Genomic DNA, 27,400 nt, shown 5'->3' on the forward strand with positions numbered 1-27,400 from the left:
TCGGTGATAAACGGCCTAGAGAAGGATCAGTTTATGGCGTCCATAGACATAAAGGACGCGTACCTCCACGTTCCCATTTGGAGCAATCATCAGTCTCTCCTGAGGTTCACAGTGGGGAACTCCCACTATCAGTTTCGGGCTCTTCCCTTCGGCCTCTCCACAGCTCCAAGGGTCTTCGCGAAGATCATGTCGGTGATGGCAGCATGTCTTCACCTAAAGGGCGTTCAGGTCGTTCCTTATTTAGACGATCTACTCATCAAATCCTCCTCAGAGATTTGCTTACTTCAGCACTTATCACTCACCATAGTGGTTCTCGAGAGCCGTGGGTGGCTGATAAACTTAAAGAAATCCCAGGTGGTTCCGTGCCAACGCATGGTCTTCCTAGGGCTCATCATGGATACCAGTCGGCAGCAGGTGTTGCTGCCTACGGAGAAGATCAGTTCAATCCGGATTATAACAACTCAGGTCTTGTCCTTTCCCAATCCCTCAATTCATTTGTGCATGCGGCTGCTTGGGAAGATGGTGGCCTCCTTCGAAACGATCCCCTTCGGTCGGGCTCCTTCTCGATGCTTCCAGTGGGATCTGTTGACGAAATGGTCAGGATCTCCAGAGGAGCTCGCTGTCTCCGGGTGCGAGAGAATCGCTCCAGTGGTGGCTGAATCAGGATCACATGTCCATGGGCAGGTCTTTCGCTCCATGGTCATGGATCATAGCCACAACAGACGGTAGCCTGAGAGGTTGGGGGGCGGTAATCCTGCACCTCCGGCTCCAGGGACTTTGGTCAGTTCAAGAATTAGCCTTATCAATCAACACGTTGCAGTTGAAGGCAATTCTTTCAGCTCTTCAGGGGGCTGAGACCCTCCTTCAGGGCCACCCAGTCAGAGTTTACTACGACAATGCCACAGCTGTGGCATATGTCAACAGGCAGGGAGGAACCAGGAGTGCAGCTGCAATGCGAATTGCAGCTCAGATTTTGGCTTAGGCAGAACAGTATGTTCCAGCAATCTCGGCAGTGTTCATTCCCGGAAATAAAAAATTGGGAGGCCGATTACCTAAGTCGAAATCCAATGATGCAGGGGGGGTGGTCACTCCATCCGGAAGTATTTCAGTCTCTAGTTCAGAGATGGGGTCTTCCGGATATAGATCTCATGGCCTCAAGACCCAAAAAAAAAGTTCATAGGTTTTGCGCAAGGGCAAGAGACCCCTTAGCGGTAGCGGTGGACGTGATGACCATGTCATGGGAATTCAGGTTGGGATACCTGTTTCCCCCGATTCCCATGCTTCCTCGCATGCTCAGACGAGTGAGGCAAGGCGGTCTGCCGGTAATTCTAATAGCTCCCTCATGGCCGCGTCGAGTGTGGTACGCGGACATAATCTCCATGGCGGAAGGACAAGAATATCGTCTTCCGTCGCGAGACGACCTTCTTCAGGGTCCCTTTTATCACCAGAATTTACCTCAGCTCAGTTAATGGCATGGCTGTTGAAGCCAGCCTCTGGAGGGCTAGGGGTTTCTCCCCCAGTGTAGTGAACACTCTGCTGCGAGCTCGAAAGCCGGTTTCGGCTCGCATCTATCATCGTATTTGGCGAGCCTATATCAGATGGTGCAAAAATAAGTCCTGTCACACGTCTTCTTTTCGCCTCCCTCGTTTTTTGGCCTTTTTTCAGGATGGGCTGGAAGCAGGGCTCCGTTTAGGTTCCTTAAGAGTTCAGGTATCGGCACTTTCAGTTTTCTTTCACCTGAAGTTAGCGGATTTGCCAGACATCAAGACTTTTCTTCAGGGAGTCTTACATATTCAGCCTCCCTATGTTCCGCCTACAGCACCATGGGATCTTAACTTGGTACTGGATATGCTTAAAGGGCCTTCTTTTGAGCCTTTACTTGTGGCAGATTTTAGGTGTTTGGCAATTGCATCGGCACGTAGGGTGTCGGAATTGGGAGCTCTGTCTTGCCGGGAACCATATCTGTGTTTTCACGAGGACAGAGCGGTATTGAGAACACTCCCTTCCTTTGTTCCAAAAGTAGTGTCGGCTTTCCATTTGAACCAGGAAATTGTGGTTCCGGTCTTTTCATCAACTTCTCATTCTGATCAGCAGTCTATGGAAAAGTTAGATGTGGTTAGGGCTCTCCGTATTTATGTCAAAAGAACTTCTCAGATTAGACGTACCGATTCTCTGTTTGTTCTTTATGACTCTAACAAAAGAGGCTGGCCAGCCTCAAAACAGTCCATTGCTAGATGGATTACGCCAACCATTAAGCAGGCTTACATAAGGGTTAACCGTCCTGTGCAAGAGAGACTTACGGCCCATTCCACCAGATCGGTAGTGGCGTCGTGGGCAGCGAGAAATGGGGTTTCTGCCGACCAGCTTTGCAGGGCAGCCACCTGGTTTTCTGTCCACACATTTACCAGATTCTATCAATTTAATGTATTCGCATCCGCGGATGCAAATTTCGCTCGTAGTGCTATACGAGCTGGATTTTCAGAGCGGGCCCACCCTTAGGGGACTGCTTTAGAACATCCCCATGGTAAGCAGTGTCCCCCAGACTGGATGAAAGAGAAAAGAGGATTTATGTACTTGCGTTAAATCCGTTTATCTGATTCCATCTGGGGGACACTGCGATCCCTCCCTTCTGCCTTCCTCTGTATGCTCTTGGTTGATTGACCTTTCTCCTTGGGGCTTTTTAATTAACTGACAGGAAGAGGAAGAGGCAGGGGGATTGTAGAGGGGAGGGGTGTCAGCAGTGCTAAAGTTAACTAGCTAGGTGCCAACTCCTGTGCTCCCCTCCACAACCCATGGTAAGCCGTGTCCCCCAGACGGAATCAGAGAAACGGATTTAACGTAAGTACATAAATCCTCTTTTTTTCACTATTCATTTCACAGCAGGTCCGCTGCCGTAAGACAGAGTGCTGGGACACTGCATGAAGGGAAGACCTCTTGATGGGAGATACCAAGTTCGCACATGAGCGGGAACTTGGATCCCCAAACTAGGTGCAGGTTGAGACAGGAGGAAAAGGAGTCGGCAATGGCAAGGGTAACTGCTTACTGCTGCAAGCGAACTTCAGAAAGGAAATACCGCGAAATGGGTGCATATGAGCACAACGTGGGGAGTGTACGAAGATTCTCCCACGACTTTGGTATTTCCCTGAGCCGGAAGACACAGCTGATAGACTGGCTGAGACGAACGAATCCTGTGCAGCAAAACAGAGCCATAGCAGTGTCAAAAGGGCTATTTCTGACTCCTCTTCTCATCAGTCTTGCTCCTCACTGAGGACATTGCTGAAAGCAGAGCGAAGTAACTCACTAGGGGATATGTTCATTCAGACTATTACTCTACATTATCTATAGAATTATTTGTGTACAATGCTATTGGTTTTTAGATTACTTGTTTAGAGGTATCCCTATACCCATATTCATACTAGATATCAGAATTTGCTAGAAGGTGCTGTTTTGAGGCTTCTAGCTAGAGCACAGAACAAATATCCTTTTATTGTTGTGTGATTGTTGCCTGCACTTTTTTCTGTATATTATTTCTTTGCTAGATGGACTCGCTATGTCTGACAAGAGGGAAATCTGCCCGGGTTAGATTTTATTCATGCACCAAATGTACAGCCAAACTTCCAGTTGTATCGTCGGACGAGGGGGTGGTATGTGCACAGTGTGAAGCGGAGACCCGGGACGGGCAGGAACAAGGGGAGCATCACACAGGTGGTGGAGAAACCGGTGTGGGTAGCCTCACTAGCACAGTCAGTCACTATGCTGACCCAGCTCATTAACAGGCAGGTAGAGAATACAGCCTCAGAGGGCCTGGATGCAGCTTCTATATCAGTGGCTTTCCTCAAAAATGTTTTTTACCCCCACCTAAGAGCTATGGGGGGCGGACAAGCCAGGTACTCACTATCTCTCCCCAGGCCACCCAGGGGAACCCGCCTGGTCACTTTCCTTAAGAAAACACAGTTTACATCAGTTTCTGAATTCGCCTTGTCACCTGGTTCCTAGAGCCAAGTCTTCTCACCCCCTTCTTTTTGTTTCAGATTCTGATGGCTCTTTGGAGAAGGAAGAGGACCCGGTGAAGAATTCTGACTCTACCCAGTTGGGAGACTGGGATAACACGTCTAGGAACCTAGGTACACAGGGCATGAATCTGACGGTCCATCATTCCTTGGACTTTTTAGAAGTGAAAGAGCAGGTACCTTTAGTGCAAGGTCCATATAAGCGTAAGAAACCCAAAACTGTTTTTCTCGCCACCGGTGGAATTAACTGATATAGCTGAATACGCTTGGAAACTGGCTGATTGGAAATTTTCTATTCCCTGCAGATTTGTTAACCTCTACCCACTACAGGAACTAGAAGTGCCGTGCTGGGAGCAACTACCCTGGGTGGATACTCCAGTGGCTCGGCTGGCTCTTCACACCATCTTACCAGTCCCTGGCTCGTTGGTCCTTCAGCACGCCTCAGACCGGAAAATAGAGGGGTTCCTCAAAACTATTTTTGTGCCAGCAGGAACCTTGTTTTGACCCACGTTCCCTTCTGCTTGGGTCGTCGGAGCCATGAAAGCTGATAAGTTATCTGGGATTACAGGACTCGGCGTTACTGCCTCTGGCGTTACATTTGAAGGAATTGTCTGTTTCAGGAGCTGGTCAGAGATAGGGCCTTCTGGATCTGGACCTAATGCGTCTATTCACAATTGCTAGGTATCCATGTTTTGCTCAAGAATCAAGGACCTCTTGGCAGTTGCAGTAGACGTCATAACCTTGAGATGGGACTATTCAGTTGAAGTTTCTCTTTCCACCGATTCCGAAAATTTAGTGCGTTCTCAGACGTGCAAAGATGAGATCTTCCTGTGATCATCGTGGCTCCAAACTGGCCCAGGTGGGTTTGGTGTGCAAACATTCTGCACATGGGGGACTCTTCCCCTCAGGGCTGACCTTCTCAGGCAGGGGCCGTTATATCTTCAGAACTTGAATCTGCTGGCTTTAACAGCATGGCTGTACTTCCAACGTTTTCTGGCAACTGTCGGATTTGAGAACTTTTCTTCAAAGGGTGTACTTTGTTCAACCTCTTTATGTTCTGCCTTTGGCTGCCCCTGGGTCCTCAATGTAGTGCTTGATCTATAAAGTTCTCCCTTTGAACCTCTTGGTCCTGTGGAAATACGTCTCTTGGAGTGAAAGATGGTATTCCTATTGACCATGGCGTTGGGTGTCGGAGCTTGGAGCATTGTCTTGCAAGGGTCCTTACTTCGTGTTTCAGGATAGGGTAGTTTTTAGGACTGTTCCTTCTTTTCTAACGAAAGTGGTCTAGGAATTCCATATTTACAGGATGGACTGCCTATGCCACCCTGTCTGTTGTTGCTGGGAACCAGCTGGGCTTACTTTGCCACCGTTCCCTTTTTTTATCCCAAATGCGCCCTCTCATCGCAATAGGAGGGGCTTACAAATGCTGCCACCATTGGACTCCTTTACCAGCACGCAGAACCGGGTTTCTTCTGGGTAACTGACGCTGCGAGTGTACCCCATTACTGGTGTACCTGGGCTGGTGCTCCTGACCTCTTCCTATGGATCAGTGTTGCTGTGGATGGTTGCCCCCTTGCCGATCACTCTGGCCAGAACTGCTGGGTAGCAGGCAGAGCGGTGGTACTGGATGCCGGGTCCAAACCTCAGAGACAGCCGGGAACGGATTAGATTTTGTGTCTAATCTGTAGGTCACAGGGATAGAGAAGTTTGCAAGCAGGTCTTTTGAAGCAAGTGATATTTATTTGCTCACTCTGGTTGAAGGTACCGGGGAGCAGGTCAGATGGAACATGAAGAAAAAATTTCAATACAAGACAGGGCTTTTTATTCAGATTTGAACACCGTTTCACAGGGTAAGCCAGCCCCCTTAAGGTATGAGCAGTTTTTAGAATCAGAATGAAATTTGTTTACCCAAACATGGATTTACATGTAGTGCAAAGCTAAAAATATTTACTCTTACCTGTGATATTCTAAACTTTGCTGTGATTTCCTGCATCTTATTTTGGACACAGGAAATCTAACAGCACTCTAATTAAACCTTCCTGTGCCTTCAGGTGCCAGACCGTCACATATCAAAAGGTCTAACTAACATGAGCTTAACATGGGTCCTTTTTTCAGACAGTCGCAGAATACACATTTCCAAAGAAAAGTACAAAACCCCAAAGTCATTTCCCCACATCACAATACACAAAAGTCTTCCTCCACAAAGGCTTATTGTATCGGATATATACCTCATGCATTTCCTCTAGCAATGATGAAACAAACACATTTCTTCTCCTATTCTTAGAAATAAAGATGTCTTTTACCAACATACAATATAAAAAATAAGTACATTTGCAATTATATAAATAAGCTCCCTGCGCTATTTCCTTTAAATAGATTTATACCATAAGTTGTTTACAAGTGATCAAGTCACACACATAAATATATTGTGTCCTGGCTTTAAGGGAGGGATTGTCTTCATCGGTGCTTTCCTCTTTGGCTTTCCTGGATGTGGTCCGGGCCTTGTGCATATATGTAAATGGAACCTCTTTTTGTCGGGGGAGTTTGGGGAGAGATTTTCTAACAAGTTGTTACACTAAAACTGCACAAGTTAATTTTATATAAGTGTTTAGCCCATCCTGATGATTATACTGCTTTGGTATGTCCCATTGTAAGGGCTGACATGGAATTAGAAAGGTAAATTGGAGAATTATACTCGCCGTTAATTTCTTTTCCTTGAATTACTTCAGGTCAGTTCTGTTCCACCCGTTTTCTATATTTATATTTTGGTAGAACAGCTTTGGAAGTTGCAAAGACAATGGTATGGAGGAGTAGTTGTCTTCATATGCCCTCAAGCTGTGTTTAATTTTTCCTGCCTGCATTCAGCTGAGTCAGGGAGTTAACCTATTGTAAGGGCTGCCATGGAGTATTTCAAGGAAAGGAAATTAACGGTGAGTATTCTCCAACTATTTCTTTTTTGATTGCTTCCCTTCTGGCATTTCTTTGCGTGCGTGTATCTTCATATGTTCGGATGGTGAGCGCTCCTTATCTCTGTTTAGGATAGTATGCTGCTTCTTACAGTTGCAAAAATAATAAATGGTATTTAGAAGTGCAAAAACTAAATTCTGACTCTGATAATTAAAAGTATAAAATGTTTTTTTGTTAGGAATTAAACCAGATATGCATCTAATAAAACCATATACAAACATTTGCAATAAAAACATATGCACAGTAAACAAGATTTGGCCCCAAAGTTGTCTAATATTTATTATATACAAAACATAAAAATAGTGCATAGTGCATTTATCTGGGAAAAGATATAGGTCTTAAAAATGATAGGACTGTCAATGTTGGTATTTAGATATGTCCTTAAGTGAATGTAGGTCTTTTGAAGAGTTTGAACAGGTAAGCGGTACAGTATGTGAAATCTGTCCCTGTTTGCACTAACTAGTCTCTTACCCAGTTACATCCGTTAGATTCAACTTGCTTGTAGATTTGCTCCAGCGCCGGCTCCAGTGACCTCCTCAGATACTTGTATTCGCGGTTACAGTGAACTGCACTGTGTAATGCAGGGGTCCCTGTATGGTATCAGTGATAGGTCAAAACAGATGTGTTCTCTGGCGAGTTTATTGCAGTGTACCTCTGTTTCGTTTCTCTCTCTCTCTCTCCCTCTCCCTCTCCCTCTCCCTCTCCCTCTCCCTCTCCCTCTCCCTCTCCCTCTCCCTCTCCCTCTCCCTCTCCCTCTCCCTCTCCCTCTCCCTCTCCCTCTCCCTCTCCTCCCCCCCCCCCCCCCCCCCAGGAAGATCTCTCATGCAGCAGTGCATTTCAGTTGGCATGTCTCCCCCTCATTTTCTGCAGCTATGGGTCCACAACCAGTCTGTCATCTGTTTCGAGAAATATAGGAGAAAATTGAAACGTCAGTAAAATCCTTTTATTTAAGGCCCTGTATGGGGACACAGACCATTCCATCCTTGAATGTCTATAACCACTGGTTCATTTGGGAGTTCAGAGGGGTCATTCTAGGACCATACCCAACTCCTAATTGTAGAATTACCCCTGGTCTGTTGTTCTTGCATGCTTTATTATGTTGTGGTTATGGCCACTATATGGCTGATATTCTATAAAAATATGATGCCAAAATAACTGCTGCCTAATGGCAGACTTAAAAATTATGGCCCATTTGCTCGTTTCTAGGGGAAGATTGCCGGCAGAGGTGCAAGGCAAGAGAGACCAGGCTTTTGCTTACCTACGCCGGGACCCAGAGTGGACAGAGCTGCAGTCTTATTCACTCCTCTGGGTCTTTGGATCGAGTTCCGTGCTGCACCTAAAAGTAATTAAAATAAAAATGTGGAAAAAAAACCTAAAACTAATCCAAGTATAGGCAGGAGCCTATACCTATGTGGCCTAACTCCTAAACACTTATAAAAAAAAACTGAGGTCTGAGCTGGAGAAGAGGGGCATAATAGGAGAGGAGTGGGGGGAACAAACAAGTTTGATAAGTGCCTAGACTCCTAGTCCCAGCTACTATACCCCAATGTCAGTGTCCCCCAATGGAGTCAAATCTATTTTACGGTGAGTAAAAATCTTGTGAAATCTTGGGAAAATATTTTGCAAATAGTTATGATCTTGAGTATATATAGAACAAACCGTCACTCAATGTAACTGTTGAAAAAACGTTTTTTATATTAAATATTGATTGGGCAATCGAATATAATTTATTTATTTCTTTTCATTTTTTTTTTTAGCAAAAATGTTCCCTTCAATATAGTGCGTGCATCAAATGGGGATGCGTGGGTGGAGGCACATGGGAAGCTGTATTCTCCTAGTCAGATCGGTGCATTTGTGCTTATAAAAATGAAAGAGACAGCAGGTGAGTAAATGTTTATGAAAGTACTCCTGTGTGTTTGTATTTAAGAACTTCCTTAAAATTTTTAATGCTGCTAAAGAGTAAGTGGTGAGCATAGTAAGTGCTGTAGCCTTTTGCTTGTGATTTTATTCCAGGTTGTACACAGTTTTGTTACAGTGGATATATGTAAGCTGCTTGGAGTATACATTGTGCCAGATAAATCACAATTTCTGTACCTAGGTTTGCTATAGGAGTATAGGCTGGAGCCTAGGTGCGTATGTTTATAGGTATGTATATGTGTGTGTGTGTGTGTGTGTGTGTGTATATATGTATATATGTTATATTTTATGGTTGGTAGGTACTGGGGTGTATGTCATAGACCGTATCCTCTAAGAAAGTTGTTTAAAAAAACAAAACAAAACAGAACACACCTTCTCCCAATTATCTCTGGGTGCGGCTGCTACCTTCTACCTCTGTTACTAGACAGGTGGCAGGTAATAGGGACAAATCATCACCTTGTTATATGTAAGCAGACAAGGGAAAAGCTTCCCAGTGGATATATGTATGCTATTGTTTTGGAGTGAACATTGTGCCTCATAAACACATTTTGTACCTAGGTTTGCTAAAATAGAGTATACCATGGGACATATGTGCATGGGTGTGTGTAGATACAGATATAGATAGATATAGATGTATATAATGTTTTTGGGAGGTGCTGTGGGGGTAATTCACAGACAAAACATTATCCTCTAGAAAATTTATTTTTCTTTCCTTTTCTTATTTGTTTCTTGTTTTTTATTTGAACTGTTAGCTTCTGCTTCTAAATATTACACCTGCTCCAAATGTAAAGTACAACTTCCTAGTGGACAATCGGACACAGGGGTGGTTTGTGCAGACTGATTTGGGGTTTCGGGTTGTACAGGCCCATGGTTCTGCTCCACAGCAGATGGAGGAACCGGCGTAGGCGGTCACACTGGCGCAGTCTGTGTCAGCACTGATTTAGATGCTTGCCCTTCCGGTGGAGATCCCTGGGGCACTCCCCCCGTCTCCCGCCCCTTTAGCCCCGTCTGCTGCACCATTGGCATCAGCAACAGAGCAAGGTGTGAACCTGAGCCTTGTTGGTCAGGCATCGCCTCCTCTATCAGAGGCTCCCTGCAGGGAGAGCCTGCGTGGTCCACGTCCTTAAAGGCCTGGACCGGTTAAATCTGTTTCTGGACGCTCCCAAGCACGATACTGCAAGCGTCATAGGTCTACTCATCCTCTCCTCGCACTTTCTGATTCAGAAAAGTCTTCAGTGGAGGAAAGTGAGCTTCCTGAGGATTCGGATCTCCCCCTGGTGGGTGATATGTCTGAATCCTCTGGGAGTCCAGGGCAATGAGGATCTGGTGCTGGCAGTTTACCAGACATTGAATCTATTGGATCTAGAGGAACCTCGGTCAGACCTAGGCCTCTAAGTGCAGGAAACGTCAAGTCTGTTTTCCGGCATCAGGATATAGCGGAGTCAGCTTGGAAACAGCCAGATCATTTGTTATACCACGCAGGTTTCCAGTCCTTTATCCCCTGCAGGCATTAGAAATGGCCCGCTGGGAACACATTCCAATGGTGGATATGGCAGTGGCCAGGCTGGCCCGCCATACTACTCTTCCAGTGCCGAGTTCTGCAGCACTTTCTTAAGCCACTGACCGCAGGATGCAGGGTTTTCTTAAATCAGTCTTCCTGGCGGCAAGCGCCTCACTAAGACCTATGCTGTCTTCAGCGTGGGTCGACTGGGCAATGGAGACCTGGACTGACCAGCTGGTAGCAGGGTTACAAGAGTCAGATCTTCTAACCCTGGCTCAACGTTTAAAGGAGGCCTCTGGTTACCTGTATGAGGCTGCTCAAAACGCAGTCTCCGTTTCATCCTCTATTTCAGCATCGGCAGTAGTGGCCCGTAGGACTCTCTGGCTCAGGTCCTGGGATGCCGAATCAAAGATCTCTGGAGGCTGTATTTTATTCGCGCTCAGCCCTTTTTGGCCCGGCGTTAATGATATTATCTCTCAGGCCACGGGAGGTAAAAGTACCTTTTATTCCAGTGAGTACCCCTAAACCTAGGGCTCTGAGATTTGATTCTTTTCACCGATCCCTTCGGTGGGGGTCATTTGTGAGAGGCCAGACCATTAGGGGCAGGTCCTTTGTGGCCAGAGGTCATTCCCAGAGAGGTAGAGCCCTATTCTCTGCAAATCATCCAGACCCCAGGCCCGGACAAACTCTTCCCCTCTCTGTGACCGCAGGGGTAGGGGGGCGCTTGCTGTGGGTCAGAATTCTTGGAACGGCGTCCTCCTAGAACTTGAAGAGAGGGCTGATCATTCAGGGGGTCAGCATAGCTGTTCTAGGGTCCCCCCCCCCCCCTCCCCCTTGTTCTTTTCACAGAACGACATTAAATCGAAGCCAGGCTATCTCTTTGCTTCCTTCAGCAGAAGTCATCTGCCGGAATATGACCGGGAGAAGGCTCCTTTCACTCCCTTAACCCCTCATACCTCTCCTCAAGAGATGGATGGGCATGAAAGTTTACACTCTTCAGATACAAATCCCCTTTGGGGACCTAGTCTCCCTACTTCCTATAGGGCCCCTTGAGCAGGCAGAGGGACTTTCCTTCCCTCACAGAGCCCCAGATGTTGCTGGCCTTAATAGGGAAGCTTTGGGTGAGCCTGAGGATTCACGATTGGCCCCGACACATCGGTTTCACAGACCTAAGTAGGATAGCAGTTCCAAGAAAGGTTTCTGCTCCGTTGAGGCGACCTGTTATGGCAGGGCCTGTTTCTTTACCAGCACCTACCTCTATGGGTTTTAATGGCAAGGTCTTTGAGGCCAAACTCATTGGGTCCAGGGCTTTCCTCCAGAGTGGTAGACACCATGCCGCGATCCAGGAATCCAACCTCAGCCTAGAGTGTGGCATACCTACATTAAGTGGTGCGATTGAAAAGACTGCCACTCGACTAATTTTCATCTTTCCTGTATCCTAGTCTTTGTCCACTATGGCTTGAATGCAGGTTTGCAACTTGGGTCCCTTAAGGTCCAGGTGTTGGCCTTGTCTATCTTTTTCCAACTAGCTGATATTGCAGAAGTAAAAACCTTCCTTCAAGGGGTCCTGCATATAAAGCCCGTTATGTTACGCCTACGGCTCCCTGGGACCTAAACTTGGTTCTGACCATGCTTCAGAGGTACCCCTTTGAACCAATGGGTTCACCAAAGCAGGGCTGGCCAGCTTCTAAGCAGACTATCGCTAGGTGTATTACATCCTTAATCAAGCAGGCCTATGTCCGCTTCGATCGGCCTGCGCGTAGTCATATTGCAGCCCATTCCAACTATTTAAGCGGGCGCTTCTTGGGCTGTGCATAACGGGGTCTTAGCGGATCAGCTCCGCCAGGCGGCCACCTTGTCCTCTTCACTAGTTTTCATCAATTTTATAGAGTTTGCATGCCCTGGACGCCAGTTTCAACCGCAAATTTTTACGGACTGGACTGTCAAGGCGGTCCCCACCTTAGGGGCTGCCTTGGTACATCCCTCGGCTAAAGGTAAGAGAAAAGACGACTTTATACTCGCGTTTAGTCCATTTTTCTTGGGAAAACTGTGTTCCCTCCCTTCTGCTGTTCTGTGGTTATTCTTTTGGTGTTGTGGTTCCCTTCCTTCGGGCTTCTGTATTATACACTGAAGTTGCAGAGGGGATATAGCCTGTTAGCAGGAAAGTTAACTATTTGAGTGCCTACTCCATGTTCCCTCATACAACCCCATGGTATTATTAATTTTTATTTATAGGGCGCCACTAGGTATCCGTAGCGCCGTACAGGGACAGACAGAAACACGATACAGGGTAAGACAGCACAGTACAGTTAACAGAAATCACAGTAACTCAGAAGCTCAATGAACAGCTAGATTAGAGGTGAGAGCCCCCAGCGGGGTAGAGACAGGGACCGGAGGACCTCGCGGAGGAGACAAGGAGCTGGAGAGCAGAGTTAAGGTGGTGGAGAACAGAAGGAGAGGAGGCCCTGCTCGGAGGAGCGTACAATCTAAGGGGAGGGTAGGACGATGGTAAGCAGTGTCCTCCAGATGGACTCAGAGAAATGGATTTAATGGGAGTATAAAATCCCTTTTCTTTCTTTTTTATTTGTACTTGCCTTAAAATCCCTTTAACTTAGCCTATTAGGGGACGCCCTTGCTCTCTGTTGTATGTTGGGTTGCCTGTTCTGGTTGACCTATTTAGGCCGTCTTTTTGGGCTTTGTTTAAAAAAAACAAAAAAAAAAAAAACAACTGACGAGTCCTTCCTGTAGGAGAGCATAGATGAGGGTGGAACTATACTTGACAAGTTTAATGTTTTTAAAGTGCCTTTGACTCCAGGACCACCTACTATGCCCCCAGTATTTCACACGTGTCCCACAATGGTCTGAGAGAAATTTTATGGTGAGTACAATAATCCTATTTCTCTGTCTTCCTTTGGGGGACATTGGGGTATAGAGTAGGGGCAGGGTGAACTGGCACTTTAAACTTCTGTTTAACTAAGCCCTAGCTCCTCCCCCTCTATACCCCACATCCTGTCCAGCCTCAGTCTAGTTTAAGTGCCCGGCGAAAGGGCTGTGTCTGGGTTGCTCAGCAGCCTTCTGTTAATTTTATTATTTTATGGCAGAAATCTGCAGTATGCAGCGTGCGGCAAGCGCTGTATGGAGGTGGGGGATCGGAGGTGCCTCTGTTGCCAGCCTCCCTCTCCCAACGTTTTCATACCCTCCTAGGAGCCGGGCATATTCGACTCGGACTGTGTACGTCCTCCTGATCTGACAGTCAGACTGCAGACACTGTGTGAGGAGAGGTGGCAGAAGGTAAGTGAAACCCTCTCCCAGCACAGTGCTGAGAGAGAGGGCTAGAAAATTGCAGTGTGTCCCTGAGCAGGCAGTTTCTTACTAGGAGCAGTCATTCTATGAAAAAAGAGAGATTCTATTTTTAGCTCAGGAGACTGGGTCAGGCAAGGGTCACTAAGATAGTGAAACACTGCTAGGCACTGGATTGTTGATTGTTACCAATTCAGTGCTGGGCCCTGGGGGGAGTGGTGTTTCTACTAATCATCATCATCATCATCATTTATTTATATAGCGCCACTAATTCCGCAGCGCTGTACAGAGAACTCATTCACATCAGTCCCTGCCCCATTGGAGCTTACAGTCTAAATTCCCTACTATAGACACACACTCACACACAGAGACAGACAGACTAATTACACTTCCTCCATGGTAGTCTCTCAGTATTATGTGTGCAGACACCAGAATAAACAGCCATTTTATAGCTCCCCTTTTCTGTCCTGATATAAAAGTTTGGGGATTATTTTAAAAAGTTTATTACTTTTACTCTGTGGGGTTTTATTGGCTGTATTGCAGGCTCACTTTCTGTTCAGTTTTGTGGACTGCTTGTTATTTATATTGTGTTTAATTACACTGTTTTGTTTGTGTTTTGTCCCATATGTTAACATGTTAGAAGGGGAAAAAAATCATGCGTGGTAAAGCTGGTGTTACATCAATGTTGAGATTCACCTGGGCTGTCTGTCACGTAAAGCTACCATCGGGTCAGTCAGGCACGGAGGCACTGTGCGCAGCGTGCCGGCTTTCAAAGAGCATACCGTGTAATACAGCAGCTGCTGCTTTACATACGGCAACACATGCCTGGGTTGGTCTCTCTCTTCAATACAGTGGCTGAACTTGTCACAGGCTGTGGTCGCTCCATCTTCTGATTCTGCTTGCACTGTAGCAACTGACATGGGTTCTAGTTTGCTAAGTCAAGGTTTGACTGTTTCTCCCTGGCGGAGTCTGTACAGCCTGCTTGGGTACTGGGAATTGCATCCTCTGTACAGGGTTTGGTTTAGGTTTTTTCCTCTTAGAGAGTATGTTACAATCTACGGCACCGTCTTCCTCACATAAGCGTAGGAGGATGGCGCCACAACTTCAGGAAAATAAGCCAGATTTTGACTGTAGTCCCCAAAATGAAGGTAATTTAGCGGTGAACTCTGACATGGAGGCTCCTTTGGTTGTGGAGGAGATTCATTCGGTTCGCCAGAGTGTGGAGGAATTAATACAAGTTGTGTGTCAGGTACTTCACTTTCCTAAGTAAGAGGTTCCTCATGTTGCACAGACTCCTCTATTTTTGCACGAAAAGAAAAAAAATATTTTTTTCCTGGCTTCTTCCTGATTGGAAGATTTGTTGTCAGAGCCTTGGACTTCCCCAGATAGCAAGTTCCAGGTATTTTGGTGACTGCAGTCGGTTTATCATTTTCCTACTGAAGTTTTTGCTAAATGGTAAACGCTTCCACGTGTGGATGCTGCAGTTACAAGGTTAGCCAAGTTAACTACTATTCCTTGTCCTAACATAGCCACTCTTAAGGATGGTACAGACCATTAGGTTAAGGCTGTCCTAAAGTTAATTTTTGTGGCAGTATATGCCTCTTTCAGGCCTGCTTTGGCATCTGCGTGGGTTAAAAAAGCAGTAGAACGCTGGTCAAAACCCCATTTTCAAGGTTTGTTGGCAGGCAGGCCTTCCTCTGAACTGCTTCCATTAGTGGAGCAAATTCAGAGGGCGATAGATTATTTACGAGAGGCAGCTACATACGTGGGATTGATTGGTGCACGTATTTCTGCCTCTGCACTTTCAGATCGTCGTATTCTCTGCCTTAAGTCCTGAAAGGCTAATGGGGAGTCTGAAAAGGTTCTTGAGACCATACCGTTTTCTGGGGGTCTTTTGTTTGGACCTCAGCTTGACTCCATTATCACTACAGGTGGAAAGGGCATTTTTCTCCCAGTTAATGTTCCCAAACAAGATTATCCAAATTCCAGTCCTTTCAGTCCTCAGAAAGGTTTCGGGGTTAATATTCCTCAGGCCAATCTTCTACAGGCCAGTCATCCGCCCCTAGGGTTGGTTTGCTGCGTGAGGCGTCAGGCCTAGTCGGCTTCACGTCCAGCAGCGATCCTGCAAACAAGCAGCCGCATGACGGTCATTTTGCTCCTCCGCTGTTGCCAGTGGTGTGAGCTCGTTTTTTTTTTGTTCAGGGATCAGTGGTTGCAGTCTACTACCGATGTCTGGGCTTGGGTGTAGTGGATTGAGGATACAATATCGATCTGCTCGGTCTTTCTCCCATACAGTCCTTTGCCATAGGGCTTCCCACTTGTCCACGAAAGCGACGGGTTTTACCAGAAACTATTCTATCCCTCCTTTATACCGGAGTGATGATTCGGGTGCCAGATTCTCAAAGAGGTTTGGGTTTTTATTACAATCTTTTTCTCGTACTAAAACCAAAGGGCTTAATCAGACCAATTCTGACTCTGATAATGTTTCAACACCCATGTCACAGTGCCCAGGTTCAAAATCGAGTCTTTGAGCTCGGTCATTCACGGTATGGAACAAGGAAAATTCATGGGGATTCTAGACCTCAAAAATGCCTATCTTCATGTACCTTTCTAGAGGGTTCATCAGTCCCTCTTGAGGTTTGCTGTTCGATCAAAGCACTAACGATTTCAGGCTCTTCCCTTTGGTCTGGCCACGACCCCACGTATCTTCACAGAGATCATGCCGTCGTGGCTGCTCTGCTAAAGTCCAAGAGGATTACAATCATCCCTTGTCTGGACGATCTTCTTTTTAATGACTCTCCAAAGGTGCTGTAGGCAAAATATCCAAGTAGTAATCCAGACTCTACAGTTGGATTCTCAACTTCAAAAAGTCAAGTTGCTCCCATCTTAGCAAATGATCTTTTTGAGTATTTTTATTTCACATCCGTCAAAACGGGTGTTCTTACCAGCCAAGACAGGATTCTAGCCTTGTAGAACAGGGTAAGATCTTGGCTGGCGGCAAGGTAGCCTTCGGTACATTTCGCCATGAGCGTTTTTGGAAACATGGTATTGACTTTCTAGCCGGTCCAGTTTGCTCAGTTTCATGCACGGCAGTCCCAGTTGGATCTTCTGTTGCAATGCAACAAATACCATCTGAATCTGGCGGCCCAGGTATTTCACCTGTCTCCGCAGACCAGTTAGTTGCTTCTTTGGTGGTTACATAAACAGATTCTTGCAAGGGGACGCAATATATCAATTTTAAATTGGACTTTAATCACCACGGATGCCAGCCTTCGAGTTTAGAGGCCTTCTGTCTTCATGCTCGGTTTCAGGGTTTTTTACTCAAAAGGAATCCAAGCTTCCAATCAATGTCTTTGAACCGTGAGCAGTCTTCATGCTCTTATAAGCGCACAACACTTGCTGCAGGGAAGGCCAGTGAAGATTCAGTCAGACCATGCCACATAGGTTTCATACCTCAATTGTCAATAAATGACCAAAAGTCCCTTGGCCATTTAGAAATTGTCCCTTCATCCTAAGGTGTTTTGTCAGTTGGTGGAATGGTGGGGTCACCCAAATATCGACATGGCATCACTGATGACCCACAAGGTTCTCCTTTTCTGCTCCCGTGCAAGAGATCCTATGGCTGTTGCAGTAGACACCATGTCTGTCCCTTGGAGGTATTGCTTAGTGTACCTTTTTCCACTGGTAGCCATGCTTCCAAGGGTGTTAAGAAAGGTAAAGAGAGAGGGTGTTCCAGTTCTTCTGATAGCGCCCGATTGGCCGCAGAGGGCCTGGTACACCGATGAGCTCGGAATTGGCAATTGCCGCTACGCCCAGATCCATTCACTCTACTTTTCTCTTTCATGCAGTCTGGGGGACACTGCTTACCATGGGTTGTGGAGGGGAGCACGGGAGTTGGCACCTAGCTAGTTAACTTTAGCACAGCTGACAGACCCCTCCCCTCTACAATCCCCCTGCCTCTTCCTCTTCAGTTTTTTTCTAGGTGCCCAAGGAGTTGGGCAGATTTTTCTTTACAGCTAGTTATTTCATTTTTATTATTATTTTTCATTAACTTTAATTTTATTAACTTTTATTTTCATTAGTAATAGTTAGGTTTTTAGGGCAGAGCTGGGAGTGTGTTCTATCATAGAGAGCACACTCCCAGAAAAGATGCAGCAATGACCTGGCTCTGTCAGAGGGAGCCGACTGCTCTTAATGGCACAGCATAGGCGGTCAGATTGCAGAGTGACAAGCGGTCTCACGGACCGCTGTCACTCTTGGAGGCTCCCCCGATAACCGGCGCTGCCACTGCGGGCATAGAGCGCCAGTTATCGGAATACATTGCCGGTGGCCATGTTGAATGTCATCGATCCGCGGAGGAACAGAAGAAAGGAGGAGAGATCGGGGGCTATACCAAGATCCCCCCTCAGAAAAAAGGAGTGGGCATCGGGCTTTCCAACGCTGCAGGAGACTTATTTTTTAAAGGTGTCCATTACTCTGCCGAGAGGATAAGAACCTTTTTTTTTTTAAAAAAAATAAATAAAAAATAGAGAGACAAGAATGCCGGAAGAGGTGGAACTAGTACAGAGAGGTCCCCTGCTCTTCAGCACAAGTGGTACAGTCCGGTCTTCTGGCGCCAGAGAAGCTCGGGAAGGAACTTGTCTTGGAGGGAGCAGGCACCAGCACACTGCTGTTGGACTTCTCCCCTGTGTGGCCCTTTTGGCTAAGTACCAAAAATACCAAAACATTTCTTTAACCATTTACAAGCAAACTGTATTTTGTGGTTTACAAAGGGAGGCTAGAAAGGGTTATATTGTGGTTCTCTTACTTGCCCAAATATCACACTGTCTGTTTACACAGGTAAAAGTACAACTTTTTCTATAGATTAGTTGATTACTTGTTTCTTGCTCTGTCTCTTTCAATCTCTCTTTATCTAGTGTGTTTGGTGTGCCTTTCCTTTGTAAAATGTCAGATTAAGGAAAAGGCCCTATGGCTAAATATTTTACATGTTCTAGATGTAAGGTTAAATTACCATGTGTGCAGAAGGACCCGTTGGCGCTCTGCTCTGGCTGCGAAGGAGGGATCCCCTCTGCGCAAACCCAACTCATTCCAGCCCTACTGACGTAGGAACCGGCCTGGGTGGCTTCCCTGACAGTCGGTTTCCTCTTTAGCACAGATTATCTCTCAATCTACTCAGTTACTGACAAGTGTGGCAGTCTCTGTGGTGTCTAATAATGCTGTTACACCCTTGGGGCTTCCTGCTGCCACAGTTTCTACTGAAACGGCTATAGCAGGACCTTCCTCTTTGCTTACGGACCAGCCCCATATTCCCACAGAACCTGCATGGTCCTCAGCATTTATAAAGGTTTTAGACAGGCTAAACCAGTTACTTGAATCCCCATACTTGCCCCCTGCTAAAAGAAAACGCCTTAGATCTGCTAATCCTCTTATGGTCCTTTCGGATTCTGAGGGATTTTCAGAAGAGGAAGGGGAAACATATTTTGATTCTGACCAGGTTCATCCATTTGAACAGGAAGAAAACACTACATATCAGTTTATTGATGATTTGGTTTTAGCCGTGAGACAGGTGTTGGACCTCCCAGAAATGGAGGATCCTAGTCCTAGAGACAGAAGTCTTTTTAAGAAGGCCAAAAGAAAGGTTATTCGGTTTCCCCCTTCTGTAGAACTCAGAGATATTGCAGATGGAGCCTGGAAACAGCCTGATAAAAGGTTCTCTGTTCCAAGGAGATTTTCTTCCCTGTATCCATTGCAGGAGGAGGACGTGGCTCGCTGGGAGGGAATCCCTAAAGTAGATACTCCAGTAGCCCGTTTGGCCCGACACTCTCCTACCAGTCATGGGCACAGCTACTCTGCAAGACGCCACTGACCGCAGAGTGGAATCTCAATTAAAATCTATTTTTGTAGCAGCAGGTTCTTCCTTTAGACCCACGTTTGCTTCAGCTTGGGTTGCTAAAGCCATGGAAGCATGAGCAGAACAACTGGCAGAGGCCTTTCAGAACTCAGAATTACTTCCCCTAGCTCTACATTTGACAGAGGCATCGGGGTACCTTTATGAAGCGGCTTAGAGCACAGCGTCTGTCCTCTATTCAAGCTGTGTCAATTTCAGCAAGAAGAACATTATGGCTGAAATCCTGGGAAGGGGATTCAGAATCTAAAAAAATCCCTTGAAACCATTCCCTTTTCAGCAGCAGGTTTGTTTGGCCCGGAATTAGATACTATGGTTTCCCAGGCAACGGGAGGCAAAAGCACTTATTTGCCGGTGCACACAAGTAGGGGCCGAGCCCCACGGTTTAGCTCCTTTCGACAGCCCTTTCGGGGGACCTCCTTGCCTAGAGGCCAGTCATTTAGAGGTAGACAACCGAATGCTCGAGGCTCCTCAGTCAGAGGCAGGTCCTCGTTTGCAGCTAGGCGCCATGCCTCCAAGACTCGGGGGAAGCCTGCATCCTGACTGCCAATCTATTCTACGGGAGGTATTACCAGTTGGGGGACATCTGTCTCTTTTTCAGGAACAGTGGGCAGCGTCATCCCAGGACCCTTGGATTCGGGGCATTATATCAAGGGGGTACATGATAGACCTGCTGGGTCCGGTACCACATTGTTTCTTTGTAACCCCGCTACCCCGAGATCCACAAAGAAGACAGGCGATACAGGCATGTGTCGCCTCTCTTCTTTCGCAAAGAGTTATTGGCAGGGTCCCAGACAACCAGAAAAGAAAGGTATTTTATTCAAATCTTTTTCTGGTCAAGAAGCCGGACGGGTCCTTTCGACCCATTTTAAACCTAAAGAACCTCAATGTGCACTTACGAGTGGACAAATTTTGGATGGAGTCCCTGAGGTCGGTAATAAACGGCTTAGAGAAAGATCAGTTTATGGCTTCCATAGACACATAGGACGCATACCTCCATGTTCCCATTTGGAGCGGTCATTGGTCTCTCCTAAGATTCACAGTTGGGGGGCCTCCCACTATCCGTTTCGGGCTCTTCCCTTTGGCCTCTCCACAGCTCAAAGGGTCTTCACGAAGATCATGTCGGTGATGGCAGCGTGTCTTCACCTAAAGGGAGTTCAGGTCATGCCCTATTTAGACGATCTGCTCATCAAATTCTCCTCAGAGATTTGCTTACATAAGCACTTATCACTCACCATAGCTGTCCTCGAGAGCCATGGGTGGCTGATAAACTTAAAGAAATCCCAGGTGGTTCCGTGCCAACGCATGGTCTTCCTAGGGCTCATCATGGACACCAGTCAGCAGAAGGTGTTGCTGCCTGCGGAGAAGATCAGTTAAATTCGGAGTATAACATCTCAGGTCTTGTCCTCTCCCAGTCCCTCAATTCATTTGTGCATACGGCTGCTTGGAAAAGTGGTGGCCTCCTTTGAGACGATTCCCTTCGGTCGGGCTCATTCTCGATGCTTCCAGTGGGATCTGTTGATGAAATGGTCAGGATCCCACCTACGTTTGGATCTCCAGAGGATCTTGCTGTCTCCAGGTGTGAGAGAATCGCTTCAGTGGTGGCTGATTCAGGATCACATGTCGGTAGGCAGGTCCTTTGCTTCATAGTCATGGATCATAACCACAACAGACGCCAGCCTGAGAGGTTGGGGGGCTGTAGTCCTGCATCTCCGGCTCCAGGGGCTTTGGTCAGTTCAGGAATCGGCCCTATCAATCAACACGTTGGAGTTGAAGGCAATTCTTTTGGCTCTTCGGGGGGCCCAGACTCTCCTTCAGGGCCACCCAGTCAGGGTTCAGTCTGACAATGTCACGGCTGTGGCATATGTCAACAGACAGGGAGGGACCAGGAGTGCAGCTGCAATGCGAGTTGCAGCTCAGATATTTCTTTGGGCAGAACAGTATGTTCCAGCAATCTCGGCAGTGTTCATTCCAGGAATAAAGAATTGGGAGGCCGATTACCTCAGTCGCAATGCGATGATGCCAGGGGAGTGGTCACTCCATCCGGAAGTATTTCAGTCTCTAGTTCAGAGGTGGGGTCTTCCGGATATAGATCTCATGGCCTCCAGACACAACAAAAAGGTTCACAGGTTTTGCGCAAGGGCAAGAGACCCCTTAGCAATAGCGGTGGACGTGATGACCATGTCATGGGATTTCAGGTTGGGATACCTGTTTCCTCCGATTCCCATGCTTCCTCGAGTACTCAGACGAGTGAGATAGGGCGGTCTGCCGGTAATTTTAATAGCTCCCTCATGGCCGCGTTGTGTGGTACGCGGACATAATCTCCATGGCGGAAGGACAAGTACATAGTCTTCCGTCGCGAGACGACCTTCTTCTGCAAGGACCCTTTTGTCACCAGAATTTACCTCCGCTCAGTTTAACGGCATGGCTGTTGAAGCCAGGCTTTGGAAGGCTAGGGTTTCTCCCCAATTGTAGTGAACACTCTGCTGCGAGCTCGAAAGCCGGTTTCAGCTTGCATCTATCACCGTATTTGGTGAGCCTATATCAGATGGTGCGAAAATAAGTCCTGTCACACGTCTTCTTTTCGTCTCCCTCGCTTATTGGCTTTTCTTCAGGATGGGCTGGAAGCGGGTTTCTGTTTAGGTTCCTTAAGAGTTCAGGTATCGGCGCTTTCAGTTTTCTTTCACCTGAAGTTAGCGGTTTAGCCAGATGTCAAGACTTTCCTTCAGGGAGTCTTACATATTCAGCCTCCCTACGTTCCGTTCCTCCCTACAGCACCATGGGATCTTAACCTGGTATTTGATATGCTTAAAGGGCCTCTTTTTGAGCCATTACTTGCGGGAGATTTTAGGTGTCTGACCTGGAAGTTCGTTTTTCTTTTAGCAATTGTATCTGTACGCAGGGTTTCAGAATTGGGAGCTCTGTCTTGCCGGGAACCATATCTGGTTTTCCACGAGGACAGAGCGGTATTAAGAACTCTCCCTTCTTTTGTTCCAAAAGTAGTTTCGGCTTTCCATTTGAATGAGGAAATTATGGTTCCGGTCTTTTCATCAACTTCTCATTCTGATCAGCAGTCTATGGAAAAGTTAGACGTGGTTAGGGCTCTCCGTATTTATGTTAAAAGAACTTCCCAGGTTAGACGTACCGATTCTCTGTTTGTTCTTTATGATTCTAATAAAAAAGGCTGGCCAGCCTCAAAACAGTCTATTGCAAGATGGATTACGGCAACCATTAAGCAGGCTTACATAAGAGCTAACCGTCCTGTGCCAGAGAGACTTACGGCCCATTCCACCAGATCGGTAGGAGCGTCGTGGGCAGCGAGAAATGGGGCTTCTGCGGACCAGCTTTGCAGGGCAGCCACCTGGTCCTCTGTCCACACCTTTACCAAATTTTATCAGTTTAATGTATTTGCGTCCGCGGATGCAAATTTTGCTCGTAGTGCTCTACGAGCGGGGCTTTCAGAGCGGTCCCACCCTTAGGGGGCTGCTTTAGAATGTCCCCATGGTAAGCAGTGTCCCCCAGACTGGATGAAAGAGAAAAGAGGATTTTTGTACTTACGTTAAATCCGTTTCTCTGATTCCGTCTGGGGGACATTTACTTTTCTGAATTCCACCGTATTCAAAGGTTCAAAAAGGCAAATTCCTATCCTAGAAAACAGTTTTGTCCATTTCTACGGCACGCACAGTTTTTAGAGCTTGCTGCTTTATCTTACAAGTCTCCTCTTCTTCTTGTTTTTCATAAAAACAGGGCAGTTCTTAAAAACCAGACACAACCGTAGGAAGGAAAGAGGTCCTGTTTCTATCTAAATCAACACATTCCGGTCCAGAATGCTATTTCTATTATTTTTCTCAATGTTGTCCGAGTCTTCCGAATTTATGTGCAGAGGTCTCAGAAGATGCGCAAGACTGACGATCTTTTGAGTCTCTATCATGCTCACAAAAGAAGCTGGCTAGCTTTTAAAGTAATTATTGCTAGGTGGATTACGGCTGTTATTCGTCAAGCTTATAGTAAGGCTGGGGAGCCTGTCCCAGATAATCTATGCAAGCACTCTACAGGGTCTGTAAGTGCTTCCTGGGCGACCCGCTACGGTGCTTCCACAGAACAGCTGTGTAAGGCGGCCACGTGGTAGTCTGTACACACATTCACTAACTTTTACAAGTTTAATGTGTTTGCATCCAAGAATGCAAGTTTTAGAAGAAAGGTGTTTTGTGCCATTTTCTTCTGAGCGTTCCCTCCCGTAGGGCAGCTTTGGGATGTCCCTAATGTCCCCGGTCTCCCCCAATAGACTAAGAGAAACGGATTTTACGTAAGTATATAAATCCCATTTATTTGTAATTTGCAGACCAGATATTATGTGTCGCGCACCGGACTCTCAGGTCCTATTACTTATTCCTCCTCTGTCTTTCTCGGCTGTCCCAGCAGTCCACAGGCCCTGCTGGTCTCTGATCTCTCTGCAGGATGTTGCCCAGTCTGTCTCCACTCCAGAGATCCCTTCAAAATCAGTGCATGGGTGCTGCCATCTTGGTTTTCTTTTTTACATACTCCCTTTCAGCCAGTGTTGCTTCAGGTCAGCTCAGCTGACCGGTGCCTCCAATCAGGACATTGCAGTTACTATAAAAGGGCTTCCTGGAGCCCTAAACTGTTACCAGTGCAACATTGATTCCTTAGATGCCAACCTGGTTTCTAGCAACCTATAGAGTTGTTTCTCCCCAATCCGGTCCCAGCTGTCCGGTTCCAGTCTAGTGTCTCTTGCTAAATCTGATCACAAGCTTGCTATTCTTGACTTCTTACCAGTCTTCTGTACTATTTATATTTAGTTTTCTTTTGAACTCTCAGCAACCACCACCTGCACCTGTTCTTTCCATCTCATGCAAGGGAACATAATCGGGCAACCCAGCTTTGTGCATGTAGCCACCAGTTCAGCTCCAGAGACACAACCCAGCCTAGGTACAGGCAAATCCCTTGGCATGACAGGATGTATCGGTAGTCTAGACAGTCTAAGGCCATGGCGTGGGAAAATGATGGCAATTTGTAAGGAAGGGACACATTCTTGAAATATGCATTTAGAAACTGCTATATGTGGTGTGAATATTAAGCATAAAGTTTTGTGTGGAATAAATATCCAGTTTACTGTGACAGATCAGACTGTGGTTGGAACATGATTCAGGGCAAATAATCTTTTCTCTTCTGCTTTGTTTATCTTTAAATTTAAATGTCATAAAGACATTGGTGAGCACATGTCTGAAAAACGTTTCATCTGGACTACTATAGAATGAGTTCACGAGTAATGATGTTTATCTGAGTTATTGTGGACATGCAAAGAGGCGTGGAGGATGATGAGTTACCTGAATGGTCAGACAGTTATGAGAGTAAGGGTGGGGCAGGACTAGGGACGGCATAATGGTTCTGTAGCTTTTATTACTAATTCCAGTGAATATTTTCTGTGGATTGCTCTGGGCAGAAGCTAGATTGAAGTGGGTTGATTGAATTATAAGTGACAGAAAAAGTTAATTGTAAACCAGGTGTTAAAGTACTTTGGACACTAGTGCATTTTAAAATGGTACAGTTCCATGCCAGTTATGGTTAAAGTGTGTTTTTGTTTATTTTTTTTTTTTTTTAAAAAATGTATGAATGGTTATGAATAATGCATATGTCGTGAGTAAATGGTTAACTACGTCAGACAAGGTTCGAAGAAAGACCACAAGCTCAGCCTATTTAAATATTTTGTAAGCATAAGCTTGGAAGGGACTAAATATTTATTTATTTTTTCCTTTGAAGAAAATTATCTAGGTCATGCTGCCAAGAATGCTGTCATTACTGTTCCAGCATATTTCAATGATTCCCAAAGGCAGGTAAGGCATTCTTAATCCGCTTTGAATCAGCATTTAATATGTGGTTTCCAATTAAAATGTTCTTCAATAATGATAATTCAAACAATGGAAAATGTAAGATCTGCCCATATGGTTATGAAATATTAAAAAAAAGAATTATTGACTACTTAACCGAAGAATATCGTCAGAGTATTAGCATCTATAATCTAAATATTTCAAACATGGATACTTTTCATGGTCCCATCATATGTAATGTGGCTGTATCTAATCTTTGAGTATATGTATAGTACAGTCTACTTAAATCTTCGCAACAAAAAAAAATAGAACCACTGATCCATAGTTGAAGTAGCCTGAAGATTTCAGTTTTATATTTTCAAGGACAGATTAATCACTATTAAGGATTTGGGTGAAATAGATTATTCTTTAAATACATTATTTCTCCAGCATCCATTCTGGGGGACACTGCTACCTTGGGGTTGTCTGAGGGCGTTGGAGTTGGCACTTAAACAGTTAAGAACTAAACTTGCTGCTGACTCCTCCCCTCTGCAACCCCATCCACCTCAGTTATGTCTAAGTGCCCAAGGAGTTGGGCTGCGTTTGGTACTGCTTAGCAGTACCTGCTGTTTAGTGTTAGACTTTTATTATTTTTTATTAGTTTTCAAATGAGTGTAGGTGAGGTTTTAAAGGATTTGGTGTTAGCCGTGCGTCAGACATTTGATCGCATGGATGAGGATTTCGTTCTTCTCGCCCAGGGTTTTTTTTAAGCGCAGTAGACCTAAAACTATTTGCTTTCCTATTTCCCCTGAACTTACGGAAATTGCTGAATCTGCCTGGAAACATCCAAATAAGAAGTTTTAAGTCCCTCGTAGCTATGCTATGCTTTATCCTCTAGAGGAACAGGATGTATCTCGCTGGGAACAGCTACCCAAGGTAGATACTCCGGTGGCTAGGCTGGCACGTCATACCACCTTGCAAGTTCCAGGCGCAGCGGTTCTCCAGGATTCTACTGATCGTAGATTGGAAGGGTTCCTAAAAAATATTTTTCTTGGGGCAGGCTCTTCTTTTAGACCTTGTTTGCATCCGCCTGGGTAGCTAGAGCTATGGAGTCCTGGGCTTGACCAATTAGTAGCAGGTTTACAGGATACGGAATTTCTTCCTTTAGCCTTTCATTTAAAGAGGCTTCTGGTTATCTCTGAGGCAGCCCAGAATGCGGTTTCAATTTCTTCCACGGTCTCTGCTTCAGCAGTGGCAGCTAGAAGAACGCTTTGGCTTCGTTCATGGAATGCGGACATGGAATCTAAAAGATCTTTGGAGGCGTTACCTTTTTCAGGGTCCGTCCTTTTCGGTTCTGAATTAGATGATATGATCAGTCAGACTACTGGAGGTAAAAGTACTTTCCTACCAGTTAATTCGTGGTAGCTCAATTTTAAGAGGACAGTGCTCCATTACGGGTAAGCCAATCACTCTTAGAGTAAGAACCCCTTCCTTTCTGAGATTGACCTCTAAGAGGCGTCCATCGTCCCAAGACATCAGATAAGCCTTCTGCATGAAGTGATTCGCCCTCTCCTAGCGGCTGCGGGGGTGGGAGGTCGACTTCAATTATTCAAAGATCAGTGAATAGCTTCCACCAAGGATGTTTGGATATTGGGAATAGTTTCCAGGTTGTTTCCTAGACATTATTGGCCCTACCCCCCAACGTTTTTTTCCAGACTCTGTTGCCTCAAGATTGCATCAAGAGAAATGCGATGTTACAATCGATCGCTCTCTTCTTTCCGCCGTTATTTGCAAGGTTCGGGAAGGTCAAAAAGACAAGGGGTTTTACTCAAACCTATTCTTGGTTCCAAAACAAGACGGTTCATTTCGGCCGATTCTGAACCTCAAAAATCTAAATCTTCACCTTTGGGTAACCAAATTCCATGTGGAATCAATCCGCTTGGTGATGAACGGTTTGGAACCTTGGGACTTTCTT

At 46.0% G+C, this 27,400-nt stretch overlaps 1 protein-coding gene across 1 annotated transcript in view; it reads left to right on the forward strand.

Annotated features, from left to right (window-relative positions):
* The window catches only part of HSPA9 (heat shock protein family A (Hsp70) member 9), a 206,252-nt gene that overhangs the window by 53,014 nt on the left and 125,838 nt on the right, over positions 1 to 27,400 (forward strand). Inside the window, exons 5-6 of the mRNA XM_075209728.1 lie at positions 8,735 to 8,859; positions 25,379 to 25,452. Of these exons, the coding sequence (XP_075065829.1) occupies positions 8,735 to 8,859; positions 25,379 to 25,452 (199 nt within the window). The remainder of the gene's footprint in view (positions 1 to 8,734; positions 8,860 to 25,378; positions 25,453 to 27,400) is intronic.

This window comes from Mixophyes fleayi, chromosome 4, assembly GCF_038048845.1.
Source record: "Mixophyes fleayi isolate aMixFle1 chromosome 4, aMixFle1.hap1, whole genome shotgun sequence".
Taxonomy (NCBI): Eukaryota; Metazoa; Chordata; class Amphibia; order Anura; family Limnodynastidae; genus Mixophyes; species Mixophyes fleayi.